Genomic DNA, 20,916 nt, shown 5'->3' with positions numbered 1-20,916 from the left:
AAGTTGAAATGCCTTGATGGATTTATTTCATACAAACATTCACAGGAACATCAAGTGATGCATTAGATTCACATTTATTGTGAATTATTGTGAATTAATCAACTGTTTGAACTCTCATTTTGACACCCATTCAATGCAAAGGATCCCTTAGTTAGCATGCCATATAATAATCATTTCTTAAAATATGTGCCAATGAAGAAACAAACTCATCTGCATCTTGAATGGCCTGAGGGTGAGTAAATTTAAGTTTTTGACTGAACCATTCCTCTGATTTGTTCAGAATAGAATAGAAGAGAATGTGGGGGACCGGTATTAAATATATTACAGTATAGGACAGCCAGTTTTTTTTTTTCCTAGTAAAAATGTATAAACACCTCGCTTTTACTACCGTAATTAATTTGAGAATTGTAGATATGTAAATAATGTTCTGTAAAATTCATCTCCACTGGTGGGCATGACTGCATGGTCCCTCTGCTCTGTGTGCCCCCGCCTGTACCGACGGTGGGGTGAGAGAGAAAGGGAGACAGACGTCAGAGAGAGGGAGACTATGCAGCCCGCCATACAGAAGTGTATAGGGCAGTGGATGTAAATAAACCGTGTACTGTATCCATACTTTTCTTATTCCCACCCCCTTTTGCCCGAGACAGAGACGGGGCTTGGATGATCGAGAGAAAAGATTAGTGGGGACAACCAAAATTAAATAATCTGATAACGTAAAGGGGCCTTCTAAAAATCTGATTCGTTTTAGGGAATCGTAAATTCCTTGTAGAGGTAAGACAGAAGACACCGCAGAAAAAAAAAGGAAGGAGAGAGAAGGGTGAGGACCAGGAGTGCTTGGGGAGCTCGTCGCCGGCTTCCGGACATTTGGGGCGGCATTGAAATCGCAGACGTCGCTCCTGGAGGGAAAGCGAGCCAGATATCTTTAGCGTTGGACTACAATCTCTGGAATCGGCGGATTTTGTTTCAGCGATGTCCAGGAAAGTCCAAAGAAGTGAGGTGTGCGCCGACTGCAGTGCACCAGGTAAGGCTGAGATTTATGGATCGAGGCGTTGTTGTCCGGGACTCGCTCGAACGCGGCCGCTAGCGGTGGAACGCCAAGCCCACGAATGCGCAGGGATACTCGGTTAAAGGCGTCAGGAAAATCCCTGAAAATTAAGGCCGATACTACGGCCCAACAAATCAGCCAGTTCAAACCCACTCTAAATCAAATGCTGAATCAATGCGTGGGATACAATACGACAGAAAAGTAGATGCCCGTAAACAATACCCTTCATTGAACTTCTGTGGCTATAAATTTGAGGTGTTGTTGCAGCTTTGCTATCGTGGCTAAAGTTTTATCCGATGCTTGTTGTTAGCACCCATCCTTGGCTAACTGACGATACTGTGAGGTGCTGTCAATTAAAAGCTCTATATTTAGACTATACACAGGGCGTTTTATATGGCCATTTTGTAGCTACAGCAAATCATGTTGATTAAAAGTAAGTTTTACTTCATATCGAGTGCAAAACAGGCTCTGCATCGAACAATGCTAACTGACAGTAACGTTAGCCAGACTCGGTTGCTAAGTAGCCTGCGGACTCTCGCGTGACTGCCTTGCCAGTATTTGAGTAAAACACATTTCTATGTTCAAAATCTGTAAATGCTTTACAGCTATGATGAGTACTAGTTTAGCTTGTCCAGTGAGGTTTCAAATCTAGTTAGCTTGGGCTGAGGCGAGTTAGCTAACTGGCATTAGCAGGTTGACAGGACACAACAAGCTCTGACGTGGGTCAGTCTTTGCTTGTATTTTTGTTAACAACTTTGTTTCTGCATAGCGTTGTCGTGATTAGATATTGTTTAGCGGTGCACTTTCTGAATGTGTATTTGTTCATTAATTTGTTTTGTTGATTACGTTCAGGATTTGTTGTTTCAAAGGGTAGTATATTTACATAATATCTCAACAAGGATATTTCTGTATGCTGTTGCATAATTTTGAAAGTGAATTCATTTGTTATTATTCTTTATTGTTTTTAAAATGGGCTCGCATAACTGAAACATTTCATTGCATGACAAAAAAAAAATAAAAATGAAACCAGCCTATAAACTGGTTAACTAGTCTAGCTGTTTTAAGCTGGTCTCCCAGTCTGGCCAAGCTGTTGTGAAGTTGATCTTCAAGCTGGTCTCCCAGCATGACCAACTGAAAAGTTCCCAAAACCCATTTAAAACAAGCCAAAAGACCGGTATGACCAGGCTGAGACACAGCTATAAACCTCAAACCAGCTTTATGCTGGTTTAAGCTGTTTTTTTTTTTTTTTTAACACAGTTGCCCTTCGTAAAATGATCAGTACAGTATTTCTGCAATGATTATGAGCAACGGCAGAATCTCAGAAATTATACATTGATTTATTGCTGAGATATTTTGTTGAAGATTGCTACACATGCCCTACTTGGACGAGGCACAATTTCCTAAATGCTACAGGAAAAAAAAAAAAAAAGATGGAGGTAGACATTGCATTTGTATTTTAAATAAAGAGGAACTTCCTATGTTTGACTGTCTTTTCTTAGCCGTCTGTCCCAAAATGCAGTGCTCAATACGTTTACGAGCAAGTTAGGACATAATAAAGCCTTCAGTTGTTTACGAAACATATTTTTGATGCCGCTCAGCTGTGCCGTCACTTCAAGCCCACCCTTGGCCTTGCTCATTTTGCCTTACCGTCCCCATGGGGGAGTCCGAGGGGTGGTACGGGGGGCATGACAGCTGCTCCCTCATCCACAGCTGCTCTCTCTCCAGGTCTGAATGTGTATGTGGGAGCACGTCTCGTTTTTGACAGTTTAGTTCTGTTTCACCTCCTCTGGTACCTGCGGTCACGCTCGAAGTTGTGCCGCCAGCATTGTCACCAGTGCCCCTGGCCGACTACACCACATGTGTGTGTTTTTTTGCATCCTCACGCACTCGGTGTCCTTTCGTTGGCCCGTGCTGTGCTGCTTGTAGAGCTTGTAATTTTCGTATTTGACATGTTGTAGGAATGTAGATAATAGTGAGAGTGTGGAAGGTGAGGAACTGTTGACTGATGAGGAAGAGAAGGCGGGCAGACAGGCGGGTACACTCTAGTAAATGTATTATGGGTATGAATGAACGTGTGAGGGATTGTCGATTGCATGGCCACTGAGGGCTGAATGGCGCCGTGTGTGTGAGTGTTGGAGTGTGTACACGTGAAATTTCATTATAAGCAGGGAGAAACTCGTTTGAGATGTTAATGGTTTCGAGCACTTATAGGAAAGACGAGGGTGTTTGTTAAGAAGTATGCCATCATCTTTGATTTTCCCATATGCAGGTGCTCAGCTCCATATCTGTGAATGTCTGGCCATCTTTACACAGATAAAGGGATGATGCTGTATTATTTACAGTTTAGCCAATAATTCTGAAGTTCTTCACCACATGCAAGATTAAAACCGTTGGATATAATATGAACATTTGGTGGATTAAAATAAGCCTCGTCTTTTTCTAAAATAAGGAAACAAGCAGGCCTTGTACTTAAAATTAATTTAACTTTTTATAACCTTGGATGGCTCCATGTTATATCACTTTAATTAAAAGAAAAAAAAAGACCAGATCGCCTTTAAAATCTGTTCATTTATTTATTTTTTGTGAATTGACTGAATGTGGGAGTAAATTTAGCAGTTGATTTGGAGTGTTTTGTTTGCTGTGTTTTAGCTATATATTAATTTTAGATAATTTTTGGTGCTATCTTTCAAAGGTTTGGGGTTGAATGATTTTTCTTTTTCAGTAGGAAATGATGCAAAAGTGACAGTAAAGACATTTCATGTTAAAAATGATTACAAAATTCTCTATTTTTGAACTTTCCACACAAAAATGACATGTTTTCAACATTGATGATAATAAGAAATGTTTTTTCGAGCACCAAATCACTGACCATCTGACCAAGCTGAAAATTCAGCTTTATGAATAAATAAATTACTATTTAAAATATATCAAAATAGAAAACATTTTATTTAAATTAAAATATTGTTATTTAATAAAAATAAAAAAAATGTAAAAAAGTATTATAAAAAAAAAAAACATCCACCATTTTAGGTGTCATATTGTGTTTGCGTTTATATGGGAAATCAATAATCATGTTATGACACTGTTTACATCAGTACGGCGTAATCTCCCTCTCGCTCTAATCGTATCAAAACCCAGCTTAGTGAGATTCTGTGGATGAGATTATGTGCTTGAAGTATTGTGGGTGCTGGTTTAATTTTAGCCAGATCCTGGGGGCCTGTGGCAGCCAGAGGCACACTTCTGTCACAATGTGACTTAGTCATTTTTGTTTACCTGAATGTCACCTTGATCCTGACTACACTTGCACCCTGCCTCATATGAGGAGAGCTCTTTGCCTCGGATGAGCTCATTCAGAGCAGTGTAGCACGATGTGGTATAAAAGGTATATACATTTAATTTAAAATTTTAGTAAATCTTTTTATATAGCTATTATTAAAAAAAAATTACAAATATAAATGCACTTATTTACTTTTTAACCTTTCCGCAACCTTATCTGTGTTGTCCAGCTACACTTTACTTTGACATTTTATATCAGCAGAATCGATTACAGCAGTGTTCAATATAGCACAGAGTAGGAGTAGGTCTAGGGCTCTTAAAAAAATAGTTTTTATGATCGGTCTGAGCCAAACCAGTCAGCCTTTCCACTTCCTGTCTTTATGCGCTTTTTTGCTTGTTAGAAAAATCGACTCTCAATTGATGTTGGAATAAACTTGTTTCCACTACAAGATAAAACATTTAAAAAGGTAATTCCAACTTTTTTATCTCACAATTCTGAATTGCAAGAAAAAGACAAAATTGTGAGAGAAAGTCTCACAGATTATCCTGTGGCGGAAACATCCTAATACCGTCTTTGTCTTATTCTCTCTGCTAAAATGTGCATTGTGGTGTATGTTCAGATCCGGGCTGGAGCAGTATAAACCGAGGAGTTCTGATCTGCGACGAGTGCTGTTCTGTGCACCGGAGCCTGGGCCGTCACATTTCCATCGTCAAACACCTGCGACACAGCGGCTGGCCTCCTTCCTTACTGCAGGTGACGAAAGAGTGTCTCACACACGTATTTGTCGTTTTCCTCGCGATCATAGCCTGATACATACATGTGCGTCTCAGATGGTGCAGACCCTGGCCAGTAATGGAGCAAACTCGATCTGGGAACACTCTCTGCTGGATCCAGCACAAGTTCAGAGTGGGCGCAGGAAACCGAACCCACAAGATAAAGTCCAGTAAGCCATCTCAAAAACCATTCATGCATCATATACCAGAATGTCATAAAAAAAAACAGAAGACTGGGGGTGTAATTCTTGTTTTATTGTTCATTGCTGTATGTAATTGTTCTCATTGAGCTTCATGAAAGAGCAGACTGCTGAGACAAGACTAGGAAATATGCTCACTCAAAATAAATGAAAGGAGGTTTTAAACGTGAAATCCAGAGGCATTAAAAAGTAATTTATCAGAGCAATGGCGCAGTGGTTCGCCCAGTCTCATTTACGAATATTAAGGTCATGCAGGTGAAGAAAGTTTCCTGTGCCACCTTCATTGCACCTGTAATAAAAAAAGCAAATATCCACGAATAAATGTATTTAAATACAAATTACTTTATTCATATTCATCTAAGCAGTTGCACAATGTTACCTGACACCCAAGAGAAATTATAATCTGTGTCCAAAATGAACTTTCTGCCACACCTGCACATAAACTTCCCGCCACACATGCACACATTTTAAACTATTCATATTCTAACAAATATGTTTCATTTTAATGAAAAGAACATACTGCTGTATACTTATCTTTATATAATTTTTTTCATAATTAAAAGCCCGAGTACCTGCTTGATTTGTCATAGACATAAACTGCATCTTTACATTTTAATTTAGCACAAACGCTACTATTTTTCCGTTTTTAATTCCGGATGTGTAAATGATGGTTTGCTAGTGTCACTTGAAGGAGCTATGGTTTAAATAAATAGTGCTGACTGTATCGATGTCGGCAGGACTACTGACCAGGCATCCTATTTTAAATTGATTTATTGATTTTTGAAATTGATCTCCATTTGTTTCTGTGTTTGTATCTTTCACCTCACAGCCCCACTAAGTCAGAGTTCATTCGAGCCAAGTACCAGATGTTAGCCTTCGTCCACAAGCTGCCCTGCCGTGATGATGATGGGGTCACTACGAAGGACCTCAGCAAGGTTAGACCTCCCAAAGGCATCACCTATCTAAGTCTCGTCCCTCTCACACTCGTTCTATCTTTCCTCCGCAACATCTCTCTGCTCCCCACTGTCTGTGTCCTTGCAGGAGGGCCCTTAAAATGACACCCCGCTAGTGAATAAATGTGTTTTCTTCAGTGCTATTGAATGGCCCTAATGAGAGGATGCGCAGGAGGGTCTGCTCTCTTTCTGTATCTTTCATGCTGGGTCCCCCTCTTTTTCTCTCTCACACACTCGCTTATTCTCTTGTTCTTGCCTGCAGCAACTCCACTCAAGTGTGCGGACAGGAAGTCTGGAGACGTGTTTACGGCTGCTGTCACTGGGGGCACAAGCCAACTTCTTTCACCCGGTAAGATCTGCCATCTCTCACAGTTCTGTCTTTGTTCTGTCAGGTTTTCTACATCATAACTGAAACAGATCCTATATTGTTAGATATCGTTTTTAGTTGTTTTTGTATTGTGGGTTACTATGAAGTTTTGTGTGTAACTACAAAATTGGTGCCTAACATCCGTTTATACAACATTTTGAACAAATCCGATAATTTTCTTACTTGCGAAACAACAGACAGTGCAGACAGTCGTGTCAAAAGACTGTTTTTGAAAACAGCACAGTGAACATGCCTGATGTTCCCTCCATAGGAAAAGGGCACGACCCCTCTACATGTGGCCGCCAAAGCAGGGCAAGTTCTGCAGGCTGAACTGCTGGTGGTGTATGGGGCAGATCCAGGAGCTCCAGATATCAATGGCCGCACACCTATAGACTATGCCCGGTAAATACAAAACACAGAAGTCACTAGATCCCTCAGCAGTGATCAATGCAATCTATCTGTCTATCTGTCTCATATCCATCCCTTTCTGTTCATCCATATCATACCATATCCTTGCCATCTATCCATCTATGCCATATATCTTCTCTATCTATCATTCCTTCCACCTCTCTAATGTTCTGCCTCTCTGTCTGTCTGTTGTTATCTTGTTTTGTTTCACTGTCTTGTCATTCTTTCTATCTGCCCCCCAGTCTCTCTGTCATTTTATAGTTCTGTTGGTCTGCCGTTCTTCCGCTCTGTCTTACTGCCTTTCTTTGATTCCATTTGTGTCTAGTTAATGTTTTTAAAAAGGATCTAGTGACTCTGGCTTGTAATGTGACTTTGTTCTTGCAGGCAAGCAGGTCACGTGGAGCTTGCTGAGCGCTTGGTAGAGTGTCAGTATGAGCTCACAGACAGGCTGGCCTTCTATCTGTGTGGACGTCGCCCAGGTTAGCTCAAAGTCATATTATTTCCTTAAATGCTGGATATAATGCATATTGTGCTGCCTTTATAGATGTTTAAATTGTAAAGGTGTTAATTAACTGCAGAGTTCAATATACTTTCTGCACAGAAATAGACTCAATGCTCAAACTCAGATTACACCGAAGCTGCTGCTTTGCGGCTTACAGAGGCAGTGTGAAAACTGTAAACTGTTAATTTGGGCGTCAAAATAAATATGTCCTGGATGTGCGTGTGGTGTGAAACACACCAATCTGTCCGCCCAATTGAGCATGAACATTTCAACATTTGTTTTTCTCGTGTCTGTTTTTGCAGATCACAAGAATGGTCATTATATCATCCCTCAGATGGCAGACAGGTACATTGTTTGTATATGAGAGTTTTTCACAATGTTTTTACGATGTTTACTTCGTAACAGAAAAAACAATCAGATTGTACAATTATTGAAGCTAATTTTTATTTTTATTTTTATATTAAACTGAAGCAGTTTTATTTATTTCTGTCATGATGTCCTCCCTCAAATCTATTCCTTAAAGGGTAGGCACAGTGTACTAAAATCAGTTTTCAGCAGGTGTATTTGTGTGCGCTGGCCAGCAGGTAGCGCCACACAGTCAGTCAGTTTGCATTAAGGCAGAGAGTGTCTTCAACCTCTGTATCGCTGACTACCTCAAATGCACCACAGCTGAATGACCTTTACCGACCAGTCCAGAAGGAGTGTTGATATGGGGTCTATCCCAATTTCTTTCTCTCTCTATCTGTCGTCTGCTCACTTTTCGGTCTCGCTCACTCGTTCTCTGTTTTCTCCATCTTGCTGCGCTTTTGGAGGCAGAGCTCGCCCTAAGTGCCCGACGCAGAGGTATCTCTTTCTCTCTTTTCTCATCCCCCTCTCCATAAACCCTGCTCTCTTTTCTCACATGCCTTCATCTGGGCATGGGTGACTGGAGAGATGAGGCAGGAGTCTGAAAATACATCTACAGGAGCCTGAAAACACCCATCATTTTTCATACCGAAAAGTCAATATAAAAATCATAGTTGGCATAGTTGGCCTTTTTTTACTTGAATACATATTCCTTGTCATGTTGTGCACGATTCAGTGCATGTTTTTATTCATTGTTCCACCTAAGAAACTGTTAGTATGGAAAAAGTTATAAATGTACATTTATGTCATAATATTGTAGTATGGATCACAATTCAATCAGAATTAAATTAAGTTCCTCCTCATCTCTTCTGGTTGTCCCATCCCTTATGCAACACTTCATCCACCATCCATTAATCCACCTCTCTTTTTTCATCTCTCCTCATCTTTCTCTGTCCGCATGCTGCCAGCATCCTTTTATTCTTGTGTCTGTGTCTTTGTCTTTGCATAGCCTGGATCTCTCTGAACTGGCCAAGGCAGCCAAGAAGAAGCTTCAAGCGGTGAGTGATGCAGGTTACTAAACTGCTACAGAGAATTATGGGTTTTTAGCCAGGCACAATTTAAAGCATCAAGCGATAAGATTTTTCCGTTTATATCCGAAAGAGTATTTCGGTTTGATTTAACTGTATGCATTACTCACCCTTGTGTCATTGCAATAGGTCTTTGTTCATTAACATAAATTCAGATATTTTTTTAAGAAATTTGAGACCTTTCTCGTCCTCCATAGACAGCAATGCAACTGAAACTTTCCCAGGCCAAGAAATGTTTACTTTTGGTGAACTATCCCTTTTTGGCAGTCAAATAGAATTTGGGACTGAAATTGCTTATTTGTGACATATTTCAGAGTAAAATGGAATAGTAAATAATTAATTCTAGGGTATCCAAACTTGATCCTTAAGTATTGGTGTCCTGCAGAGTTTATCTCCAACTTACCTGCCTGGAAGATTCAAGTATCCACCTTTTTCCTCAACGTGAAAGTAAGCCTGTGTGTGAAGCTTCCAGTTAATTAGATTTTATTAGTAAATAACAAGGAGAATAACAACATGCTGTAAACGGTAAAACTGTTTGCACCACAAACCAGTGCATTCATAATAAAGATAATATAATAAAATAACATGATAGGGCACACCAGTTTTTAATATCAAGCAGCAAAACAAACTGTTTTGTACAGCTAAACATTGCTGGACGCAGATGAAACCGGAAGAATTTACAAATGGCTGAATCCGTAAAAAGGTGGAGACCTCGATTAGCTGGTTCAGGTGTGTTTAATTAGGGTTGGAGCTAAACTCTGCAGGACACCGGTCCTCCAGGACTGTGTCTGCTCACCCCTAGACTACTTATTTACCACAAGACTAGTAATATGCATTAACAAAGCAAATAGGGTCCATTTTGATTTCATGTGAACTTACGTTCCGGGCATTTAAAGCATTGTTATTGACTACGATTGCATTGTATCACAACATTTTTTATTTTAGTTTGGCCATATGAATGACTTGTCACAGGAATCCTGATTAGGCTTTTTTCTTGAGAGATTTGAATGGATATGTTTGATCAATTCAGTAGATAAATTTAGCAGATGCTTTGAATTCCCTTAGCTTGCATTTGATCTTTTATTTAGTGCCATGTTAGAGCTTTGTTTTGTCTCCTCAATGATGTCTTCCTGTTGTGTGTGCGCGCTGTGCTGTGATTTTGTTTAGTTTTTTTTCCCCATGTCTAAATTTTAATACCTCTTACTGATGCGTCTGTCTATGTGTGTGTGTGGATGCAGTTAAATAACCGTTTGTTCGAGGAGCTGGCTATGGATGTGTACGATGAAGTGGACCGTAGAGAGAACGATGCAGGTAAGCCACAAACCCCCATCTGTTCCTATCCCAACTTTCCCTGCTTCTCACTCTTTCCCTAATGTAGTTATGGAGCGTACCGGAGGCGTGGGGACAGTTGTATCCATGTCCCTGGAGAGGCAATGATCGGTGTGTTGGATAAACACTGGCTATAGAAGGACTAAAGCAGTGCAGTCAGCTTGTAGCGGAGGGAGGGAGAGAGACGCCAAATAGAAAGGAGGGTGAAAGGGAGCGAGAGCAAGGGAGTGCCGCAGGAATTCTCTCCTCCTCCACTCTCTCTCTCTCGCTCTCTCTCTCTACTCCCGTTGCTGGTTGTTGAGGAGAAGAGGTAGCATGCTGGGGTGGCAGACTGGGATTCTGATGGTAAGCAGGACTGAGAGCGAGGCAGGGGGCCAAACGCACACATAAACACAAACCGAACGGGAGGGGTAGATGAGAACTCTCCGAAACCTCAGGGCTACGACATTGGAGTCTGTTTGTTTATATTTGTCTTGTTTATATATCTCCATTCTGTTTCTCTCAGTGTGGCTGACAACTCAGAACCACAGTACGCTTGTGACCGAACGGAGCGCCGTCCCATTCTTACCCGTCAACCCTGAATACTCGGCAACACGCAACCAGGTAACACACAGCATTTTAGAGGATGTGTTTGAAGTATGTCTGAGAGGAGGTTCTCCCCTCCTGCTGCCCCCTTGCGTAAGTGCCTGTCACTTCCACGGAGGCCCGTTTTTGATGGAGGCACAAAGGGGAGATGATATCTGGGGTGCAGACGACACATGGCTAAAAATAGACATTTTGCGGTTGTGCAAACGTCTGAGGCTCAGGTTTGGGCCGGCAAACCAACAAATGAATGTTTTCCAGCTGCGTAACTGCTGCAGATGCGCATCGGCTCCCTCCCCCTCAGCGTTTCCACTGGCATCCTCGCATGACCCTCTCTGTACCACTGCTTGAAATAGTTCCTTTATACAGCGAGACCACTAAGTGCGTTTACTTAAGGGTACGTTTCCTGCGGGCTGATTGGACAGGCTGAGAATTTCCTGTTCTTTTGCGTATACATGAGGATTTGAGACATGGAAAGACATGATGGGAGGAGGGACACGCACACCCAGTGGTCAAGAGTTGGAACGCTCAACTGTTGATGTGGCAGTGTTTTCCAGTATTTAACATGTCCAAGTCGCCCTCTACCAGAATGGACAGTTCTGTAATGGCATTGCTAAGCGACGAAGTGCTTAAATAAAACATACTTTAGGAAAACTTGCAAATTTGAAGCAGAAAAGCTCTCCTGTAAAAGATTTCCTGTACAGAAATCATTCATAAAAATCCACACATCCCCCACACCTTTTATGTGATGTTATGAAATATTTAGGCTAATTTTAAATATTTGAAAAGTGTGTAGTACTCTTTAGTCTAGAACAAATTTAAGCTTCAATCTATACTTCAGAATTTCACAGCTTTTGCCCAAATGTCTGTGCAAAAATGTGACAGATTTTAATATGTGTCTGTTTATAATCAGAGTATTTGCTTTTTAAACATATATTAATGATTTACGCTATCATGACATTTATCTGATTTAAAGTCCGCATCAAGGCTGAGTTTACTTGATCACAGTAAAATCAGTACAATTGTAGAATATTAAAATTCAAAACTGTTTTATATTTGGAGTATATTTAAAATGTATATGCATATTTTAAGTTTATTCCTGTGATTGCAAAGCTGGTTTGAGTAGCCAGTCTTCAGTATCATATCATGTGATCCTTCAAAATCATTCTAATACGCAGATTTGGTGCCCAAATAACTTTTCTCATTACAAATGTGTAAAAAAAAAGTAGAATTCGGTTATGTTATATATAACAACATAATGTAATGTATATGTATAAATCATTTTTTAAATTGTTTTTTGGTTTACATTAATTTCTAGGGGCGGCAGAAATTGGCTCGCTTTAACGCACGAGAATTTGCCACCCTCATTATCGACATTCTCAGTGATGCCAAGCGACGGCAGCATGGAAAGGGCTTGACAAGCCCCACAGGTGAGACACCAACATTGCAGTTCTCAGACTTTTGAGATTTTATAGGAATATCAAGAACACAGCTCAGTAAAGATGGATATAGCTAAGCCAGTGCAGTTTCTCATATTGTTGATGTTATCTTTCGTTTTTTGGGGTTATTGTTTTTCAGACCCACTGGATCTGAGTCAGGCAGACGATGACCAGCACGATTATGACAGCGTAGCATCCGATGAAGACACAGACAGTGAGCTAACTGCACAGAATAACAACAACACCCAGCGCAACAACCGGGCCAAGGTGAGCTCATCACTCGCTCACTGGGTGTTTACCTGAGGAACAGATTAAAGATTAAAGATTTGTGTTGATTCATCTACATGTCCATCATACTTAATGAACCACTTGAATTGAGGAGCACCTCAAAACCTTTGGAGAAACAAGCTCAGATAATCCACTGAACCTTAAGAGATGTTTAATCACTTAGGCCTTGGTAGATGTTGATCTTGGTTTTGCCAGACCGGCAAATTAGTATTTTCAGTAATACAGAAGCCAATGTTGTCATGTCCCAGCATGCACCGCTGGAAGAGCGGCAGCCCTGCCTCATATTTGTAGAATGACATCATCCCCTTTTTCGAGGCTGTGATCAGTGAAGCTATTGTTCTGCAGCTGAAGACAGGATACTGTGAATGAGCATGCTCAGTCTACATACAGGAAGTGACTTGGCTGAGTATAGGAGAGCAAAACGTAAACCCTGTTGAGGAATGTGGGGTTGAAAACTTTAGTAGCGTTACTGTTTGTTATATTGTACAGTTACTCACTTTTATCTTACAATAAAATCTCCATATTCATGGAATCAATGACACCTAAAATCATCATGTGCTGTTAGTTTTCTAAAAGATTGACCATACTGTTTTTGCATGTGAAAAGATAAACAGCCTTTGATATTTGAGGATATATTATAGATATGTGATCTTTTTATATACATTTAAACTACTGTTCAAAAGTTACATTTTATTCCAAAATAAGTCTCTAAAAAATGTAGCAATGTGAAATTATATTATACGTTTTAAAATTAAACTACTATATTTTAATGTCATTTATTCCTGTTATCGCAAACTGTATTTTTAGCAACGATTTCTTAAGTCTTGATGAAAGAAAGTTAATAGAAAAAAATTATTCAAATTTTTTTTGTGATGTCAAAGTACTTTGTCATTTTAATATATTTCATTCACACTGGCTGTATAAATGAATGAAATGAAACCACTCTAAACTTGTGAACATTAGTGTAAATACTACAGTAAGCTAATGAAATACGTAAATGCATATCATTTAGGAAAAAAGCTCTCTCTTCAAATCAGTTCTCTTTATCGTTCATTAACAGTATATTGTGATTTGATTGGTGGTTTGTGCTGTCGATCAGAGCATGGACTCGTCGGACCTGTCAGATGGGCCCATCACACTACAGGAGTATCTGGAGGTGAAGAAAGCACTGGCTTCCTCAGAGGCCAAAGTTCAGCAGCTCATGAAAGTCAACAACAACCTGAGCGAGGAGCTACGGAGGCTTCAGAAGGAGGTACGCCCACGCACTCGATTAAAACTGTGATAATAACATACAGATTGAAATGAAATGCTTCCATAAACTACATCTCACCATTACACGTACTGATCCCAAACCATCAAACAGAGCAGAACAGTATTAATAAATACTACTGTTCAAACGTTTGGGTTCAGTGCAATATTTAATTATTATAATAATTTTTTTTTTTTTTTTTATGTTTTGCTTATGCTCACCAAGGTTGAAATTATTTGGTCAAAAATACAGTAAAAACAGTAATATGGTCAAATATTATTGCAAAGTAAAATAACAGTTTTGTATTTAAATATGTATTTTTATCTTTAATGACAAATGAAAATGTTCAGCAATCATCGCTCCAGTCTTCATTGTCTTTTTTGCTGCTTAAAAACATGCTCCTTTATATGTATGTGGGTGCATTTTGATTATCTGATTAATATAATGTCCAAAAGATCAGGTTTTATTTGAAATAGAAATATTTTATAAGATGTTTTTACTATAATTTTTGATCAATTTAATGCATATTTTCAAAATAAATAAAAGTATTCATAAAAAAACAAAAACTGACCCCAAACTTAAATAAAAACATAGACATAACACGTAATTCCCACCGAGAATGAAGCCCCTCCTTGTTTGGAAAACCTTAAACTTCCTGTCCATCAGAACAACCCCGTTCTATCAGCCCCAGCATGACGTAACCGTCCACACTGCAACTGTTGTGTTTTCTTTGGTCCTTGTATTTGTGTGTGTGTGTGTGTGTGACTCCCGGTGATACCCCTCCATCCCTGTAGATCACGCGGATGCAGACGGAGAACAGCGCGCTGCGGGGGGCCCAGGTTGGGGCCGGGGGCTCTCTGACCGGGGGTGGTGGCCCGGGGCTGTGGCCTGGTGGGGTAAGGGGTACGGGCGGAGGGGTAGGTGGAGACTCCAGCCTAAACACATCCTCGTCCGCCCCCCTCCGCCGGGATAGACAAGCCTTCTCTATGTATGAGCCCGTGGGGACCGCCCCCAAAGCTCTCACCCCAGCCCTGGACCCCCTGACGGGCCGCCTGCAGCCTCTCAGCCCCGTAAGTGTGAGCATTAGTGGCCGGCCTGATCTTTTTAAACTTCCTTTTCCTGTTGGGCTCTCTTTCTCCCTCTGCTTACATGAGTCCACACTGGTGTGCTGCTGCTGCCTGGAGCACCTGCTTCCACTCTGACTCACTGCTCTCTACTGCCACCTTATGGCCAAACAGGAGCACTTCCTGTCCTGATAATACCTCTTTTTTTTCTAGATATTACCCAAATAGACAGCATTTTTGAGCATCATGGGTCTCTCATATGCCTGGTTTCAAGCTCTGATTTGTTCATAAATGGACTGTGCTATATATTAATAATATTTTATTTTTATTATCTTTTTTGACCTTCTTTTCTTTCTTACATAAATACATGTATTTATTTATTTATTATTTGTTTTTATTAATTTATTTTTTATTAGCTATCAACATGCAGAAATTATGTTTTAAGGAAGCATAGTTAGTATTATTGTTTACTTTTTAAATACTTTGGCTTCCTTACAAGCTACTTCCAAATTGATTTAGATTTTTTTTTTAATTTTATGTTTCAGCAATTTTGTCAGTGTACAGAAATTTTGTTTTAAAGGATTTAAAAATCGAAAATATTGAATTATTTATTTATCTATATATCATAAACTTCTCCCAAAATTGTATTTTTGTTTTATTTTTCATTTCTTATGTCAGTAAATTACATTTACTGACATACAAAATTATGTTTTAACTTTATCAACATGCAGAAATGTTATTTTTAGAAGATTTGTCTATTGCCATTCTTTTTGTTTATTATTACATTTTTTATTATTATTTAAAAAGCTAATTCTTTAGCTTAATCACCATGCAAAATGTATTTATTCATTTACTTAATGTGGTTCATATTATCACAAAATCTTAGACCCTCTGAAAAAAACTGGTCACAGTCTGTCTCTGGTTCAACCAGAACGCATGTTAATAGCAAGTTTGCCTATAATGCTCAAAAATGTTGCATAGCAAAACAGCACAATACATTTTGAGACACAAGCCTTGTATATTGTCTGTCTGGCATAGGAAGATAGAAGTGGCATGAATTGCATTTGTATCGTTCTTGAAATGGTTGATATGCCAAGAGAGGCTCTCGATATGCTTGTCTTGTGCAATATGACATGTCTGGAATGTGTAGAAAACTGATTGATGGTTGCCTGATTAGAGAAGCTCAAAACGAGTTGATCTCCACGGCACCCATCAAACGTTTAATGATTTCTTGTAGTATGTAGTGAAATGTTGTGCTGCACCAGACGGCTCTGAAATGAGAAATCGTTCTCTGTTTGTGGATATATATTAATATATATAGAATGAACTTTAATGTCTTTTGAATGCCTTGTTTTGATTTGCTTTAAATTGCTTTCGCAATTATGCAAATACGCTATTTTGATTATATAATACCTCAATTTTGGGTCATTGCTGACAGTGTAGTGTAGACTTTTTTGTTTTATAAAATGTGGTTGATGTATTTGGGATGCATCTTTGTGCCTGTTTTATTAACTGCGCTATTTAATGTGTGAGTGTCTATTTTTAGAGTTTTCATTAGTTTACTGTTGTATTGTTAATTCAGTTTTGCTTGTGAGCTTAATGTAGAATCTTGCTGTTCCGCAACATTATAAATCTCTACACTTGTAGGTTTCTTGTGTCTAACTGAATTGCAGTCGTCAGTCATTTTCTTAAACCTAACAGTTCTGTGCAGAAATGACTGTCAAAGCTGCTTCTTTCCTTTCCGTCCTCTGCCTACTGACTGTCTGTCAGCTTTTCTCCTCCTGTTAATCTCATTCTGCTCATGTTCAGGTGCGAAAGGGCGCTCCTGCAGGTCCCACCCCCTACGGAGGGCCGCACCTGTCAGCCTCCACTGACGGCCGATATAATGTGAGAGCTTCTTTTCATTCATATCTACACTGACATGTGACTTACAGACTGTGATGTGAAACGGACTCCTGCGCATGTTTGTCTTGTACAGCCTCCAAAAGCGGGAGAGAAATATGGGAGCGGAACCGATAGTGACTATGACAACTCTCAAACATATGACGTCTCCCTTGGGTGAGTGCAAGCTACCGTTAAATACAAAGCACACCGGCTTTTTACATTTGCTTCAATTCAAACATTTGAAGCTTTTGGAATGAGGAATTAAAATAAATTTAATTTAATATAATAATATATGTGTTACTGTTGTACGTTTAGTATATAAATAATAATAATAATTATTTAAATGCATGCTAACATTAATTTGCTTCATGTTTGCATAAGTTAGAGCTGTGCAGCGATTAATTACATAAAAAAAGACTGTTTATATTATGCATGTCTACTGTGTTTGTATATTATGCGTGTATACAAATGAAAATATTTACTTTTGTTAACATGCACATATTTATATTCATATAATTTATATATGGTGTGTATATATAAACAAACATTTTTCTTAAATGCATGTCTGTGTATTTATATATACATAATAAATATACACAACACACACACACACACACACAAAAACCTTTATTTTTAATGTGTTTAATTGTGCACTTATGTCATATATTTTTAATCACTAATAATGAGTAATGTATTTTTATAGATAAGATACTATATAATGCGCAATAATGTTATTGCAGATTAATTATAAAATAATTGTTATAGTAATGAGTTTATTATTTTCATAATTATTTATCATTGTAGTGTTTTATGCTGTATTTTTAATAAATGTACTTAATAAAAAATATTTTCATTGCAGTACAGGGAATTGCAATATTAGTATTACAATGGTAACTTTTGTCTTCTAAAAATAATATAATATCTACCATATAATATACAGTATTTGTTGTTATTATTATTTACGGTTTAATACATTTAGTTGTAGTTGTTTTACTGTAAAATAGATTTCTTATTTGTAATAATAACATAAAAACCCACAGACAATAAATTTAGCATGGGAATTTGAGCGGGTTCTTTTTGTGCGTGTTTGTTTGTTATAATGTGGCAGCGTGGGCCGCAGCAGCGAGGAAGACAGCAGGGGGGACGTGGAGGACACAGAGGGAGATCCGGACCCCACGCTGCCCTGCACAGAGGACGTCATCCTCAAAACCGAGCAGGTCACTAAAAACATCCAGGAGCTCCTGAGAGCAGCACAGGAGTTTAAACACGACAGGTATGACGGACCGTTACGCAAGATGCAAAGTCAATTTGCTACACGTAACACAAACATTCTATTACGGAGCGTTAAAACAAAAAAGAATTGAAAGAAGTCTGTCTTTGGTTGCAGTTTTGTGCCATGCTCAGAGAAAATCCACTTAGCTGTGACAGAAATGGCCTCGCTGTTTCCCAAGGTAAATAAATGCGTCTCGTTGTCGCACTTCGCCTCAAGACATCCAAGCAGACGCACTAAATCTCTCTGCTGTCTGATTTTCCCAGAGACCAGCGCTAGATGCGGTGCGCTCTTCCTTGAAGCTCCTGGCGGCCAGCGCGTCTCGTCTGCAGGTGGAGTGTCGTAAAGCGGCGCCCTCCGACTCGTCGGCCAGTACGGTGGACTACCAGCTTCTCACCCAGCAGGTCATCCAGTGCGCCTACGACATCGCCAAAGCCGCCAAGCAGCTGGTCACTATCACCACCCGCGAGAAAAAACAGTGACCCCCTGGGGTCCACCGGGCAGGGGCAAAGACTGAGAAACCAGAGAAAAGAGCAAAAACTGACGGCTGGGAATCGTTGGTCAGGTAGATGGGAAAAGAAAGGGTGAAGAATGCAGCTGCGCGCAACCAGACGCAGAGAAGATTTGGGAGAAGCCAAATGGAGCGGCCCGCTTTTCCTTACACTCCTTGTCTTCTCTCATTTCAGTATTTCAGGAGGATCTTCTTTCATCTACGCATCTAAATATAACAGCACTACACCGGCAGACCCACAGTTCAGTGCTGATGGGCTGCTAAGCGCATGGGCGGCTACCTTTTGGCTTTCTTTGTGAGACACACAAGCACTCCTAACCCTCAGAGAACCACAAACCTTCTTCCTAAATCTTTTATTTTCAGTTTTCCTTTCTCTCTCTGTCTTTCTATTGATTTTTAAGTGCCGCTCCATTGGCCTGTTTCTCTTGGGACAAATGTACTGACTTTAAACAACAACACTGGAGTTATTTTAATGTTTATGACTTAAGTTTCGTATTATTGTTATGATTGATGTCTACTCTTGATTTCAGTTTTATTTAGTTTCGCTGGAAATCAGAGCTTTGCGAACATTTAACAGGGGTGAACAATAACCTGTGAAAACTAACCAGAAAACTCCCGTCCTCCAGTGGTAGAAGCACTGGTTCACTCACACAGTGTTTTGCTATGTATACTACTTTTTTTTTTTTTTTTTTTTTTTTTGTCAAAGTGCGTTGAACACTAGCCAAAGGAGCAGAGGGGAGTGGTGACACTACAGTTACGGATCCCTCTTATTTTCGTCTTCGAGCACAAAGACGGCGGTCGGGGTTGATGTACAGGAACAGGTTCATCTCATTTCAATCCCTCCGTTAGTGGGTCTTGGTATCAGAACAATGCAAACGTGTTAGCACAATCACCACATTGTCTTTAGCTTATTAGTTTAGGACAAAACCATCACATGTTCACTTTCTGCACATAATCGAATGGCCTTTTTTTTTGTCAAGTTTGGTGGAGTTTTCACTTCAGGACCAGTTTTTTTTTTTTTTTTTTTCTGTGTGCGTGTGTGGTGGTCGTTCGTTTTCCTTTTTGAGAATATTTGATTTCTTCGTTCTTTATAATTCATGTCTTTTTGTTTTTTTTGTTTTTTTTAATCGAGCATATGTGTAGTCAGTGGTTATCGATGTAAGAAGACCCTTATGTTTTATAAGCTACGAGCATGTTGAATGTTGATGGTTGAAGATGACCACTATCAATGTTCTCATCACTAACATTTCACATACAGTCACAGGGAAAACGCGTCACTTCGGTGAGGATGTCCATCTGCTGCATCAGGACCAGAGGAGTCACATTCTGTCGAAGGCTGTCGGGGTCACTTTTGTTGAGAATTGTGGGAAACTAGTTCCTCTCTGTGATTGATGTTCATGGGAGAGGAGTTGAACTGGAGCTTCCAGTACGTACGCACGTGTAGACGAACGTCTGTGTGTGTGTGCGCGAGCGCGAACAAACCAAGTATTCGTTGTACAGTTACTTTGCATTTTAGACGCCTTAAACTTCCTGTTGTTTTCCATATCGTTTTTTACCCACCAGCCTTTTAAGTTAAGCCATTTTTTTTTTTTTTCATTCTTGCCTTTTTCATTAACTTGGGGAATGGGATAATGTTAGAGTCCCCTGAAAATGTGTCAAAAAGATTGTCTGAAAATCTCTCGATCATTGCCTTTGCACGTCTGCTAGACTGACTTCAATCAGTGGTCATGTGACTGGCGTCTCGCTCTTCCACACTAAAGAAGCACATGGTGAGTGAAACGGTGTATGCTTAAAAGTTTTAGTTTTACAATAGATATGTCAGGATGGTTTACTGTGGGAGAAAGAGTTTGGGCCGTTATTTAATAAGCACTAAATTCAGAGAAGTATCTGAGAAAGGAAGTCATTGCACACTCACTATGTCCAACTCTAAATCTGATTCATTTCAGAGTAGTTTGTAGATTTTCCCAACCATCCTGCTGCAGATGCATACATTGCTCACATAACGCACCGGTGAAATTATTTTTAAATACATTAATGCACACACACACACACACTTCCGTGATCAGTCATACCGGCTGCACTATACTTGTTATGACTGTTCTTGATCACGTGGTTCTTACATGAGAGATTAACTGATGGGAGAAATTTGTTTAGCAGAGGCTACCTGTAAAATATAGAAATTAAAAGACTAAGCAAAACCATTTAAATCGTAATAAAGACTCATAAGCTGTACATTTGTAATAAATAAAATAAAAAGTTAATTGTCTCCTGCAGGTTGTTCTTTACTTGGCATTTTAATTGTGTGGTTGTTCGTAGGCTACGGTATTTTATGAAAAATGCTA

General features: G+C 39.5%; 1 protein-coding gene across 4 annotated transcripts; it reads left to right on the top strand.

The window, feature by feature from the left end:
* The first annotated feature begins 529 nt into the window (after positions 1 to 529).
* Positions 530 to 20,840, top strand: git1 (G protein-coupled receptor kinase interacting ArfGAP 1). Of its 4 annotated transcripts, XM_043259124.1 has the most exons (21): positions 530 to 1,021; positions 4,942 to 5,075; positions 5,153 to 5,265; positions 6,125 to 6,230; positions 6,511 to 6,597; positions 6,887 to 7,017; positions 7,408 to 7,502; positions 7,828 to 7,870; positions 8,342 to 8,368; positions 8,880 to 8,928; positions 10,197 to 10,269; positions 10,793 to 10,890; positions 12,188 to 12,299; positions 12,448 to 12,575; positions 13,696 to 13,848; positions 14,640 to 14,915; positions 16,719 to 16,796; positions 16,888 to 16,967; positions 17,902 to 18,066; positions 18,181 to 18,244; positions 18,330 to 20,840. In XM_043259124.1, exons 1-21 carry the CDS (start codon positions 970 to 972, stop codon positions 18,543 to 18,545), a joined length of 2,280 nt encoding a protein of 759 aa, XP_043115059.1. In that variant the 5' UTR covers positions 530 to 969; the 3' UTR covers positions 18,546 to 20,840. The 4 variants fall into 4 exon arrangements, with proteins under 4 accessions (XP_043115059.1, XP_043115060.1, XP_043115061.1 ...); XM_043259125.1 differs by lacking the exon at positions 8,342 to 8,368; XM_043259126.1 differs by lacking the exon at positions 14,640 to 14,915.
* Positions 20,841 to 20,916: the final 76 nt, after the last annotated feature.

The sequence above is a fragment of the Puntigrus tetrazona genome, chromosome 15, assembly GCF_018831695.1.
Source record: "Puntigrus tetrazona isolate hp1 chromosome 15, ASM1883169v1, whole genome shotgun sequence".
Lineage (NCBI taxonomy): Eukaryota > Metazoa > Chordata > Actinopteri > Cypriniformes > Cyprinidae > Puntigrus > Puntigrus tetrazona.
This window is presented reverse-complemented; position numbering and strand designations above follow the sequence as displayed.

What these genes read in the sequence shown, in the direction of transcription:
- git1 (XM_043259124.1), top strand. Translation starts at nt 970, where the DNA reads ATGTCCAGGAAAGTCCAAAGAAGTGAGGTGTGCGCCGACTGCAGTGCA. An exon ending in AACCCACAAGATAAAGTCCA is followed by an intron (nt 5,266 to 6,124) that starts GTAAGCCATCTC and finishes TTCACCTCACAG; the next exon opens with CCCCACTAAGTCAGAGTTCA. An exon ending in TCTGTGTGGACGTCGCCCAG is followed by an intron (nt 7,503 to 7,827) that starts GTTAGCTCAAAG and finishes CTGTTTTTGCAG; the next exon opens with ATCACAAGAATGGTCATTAT.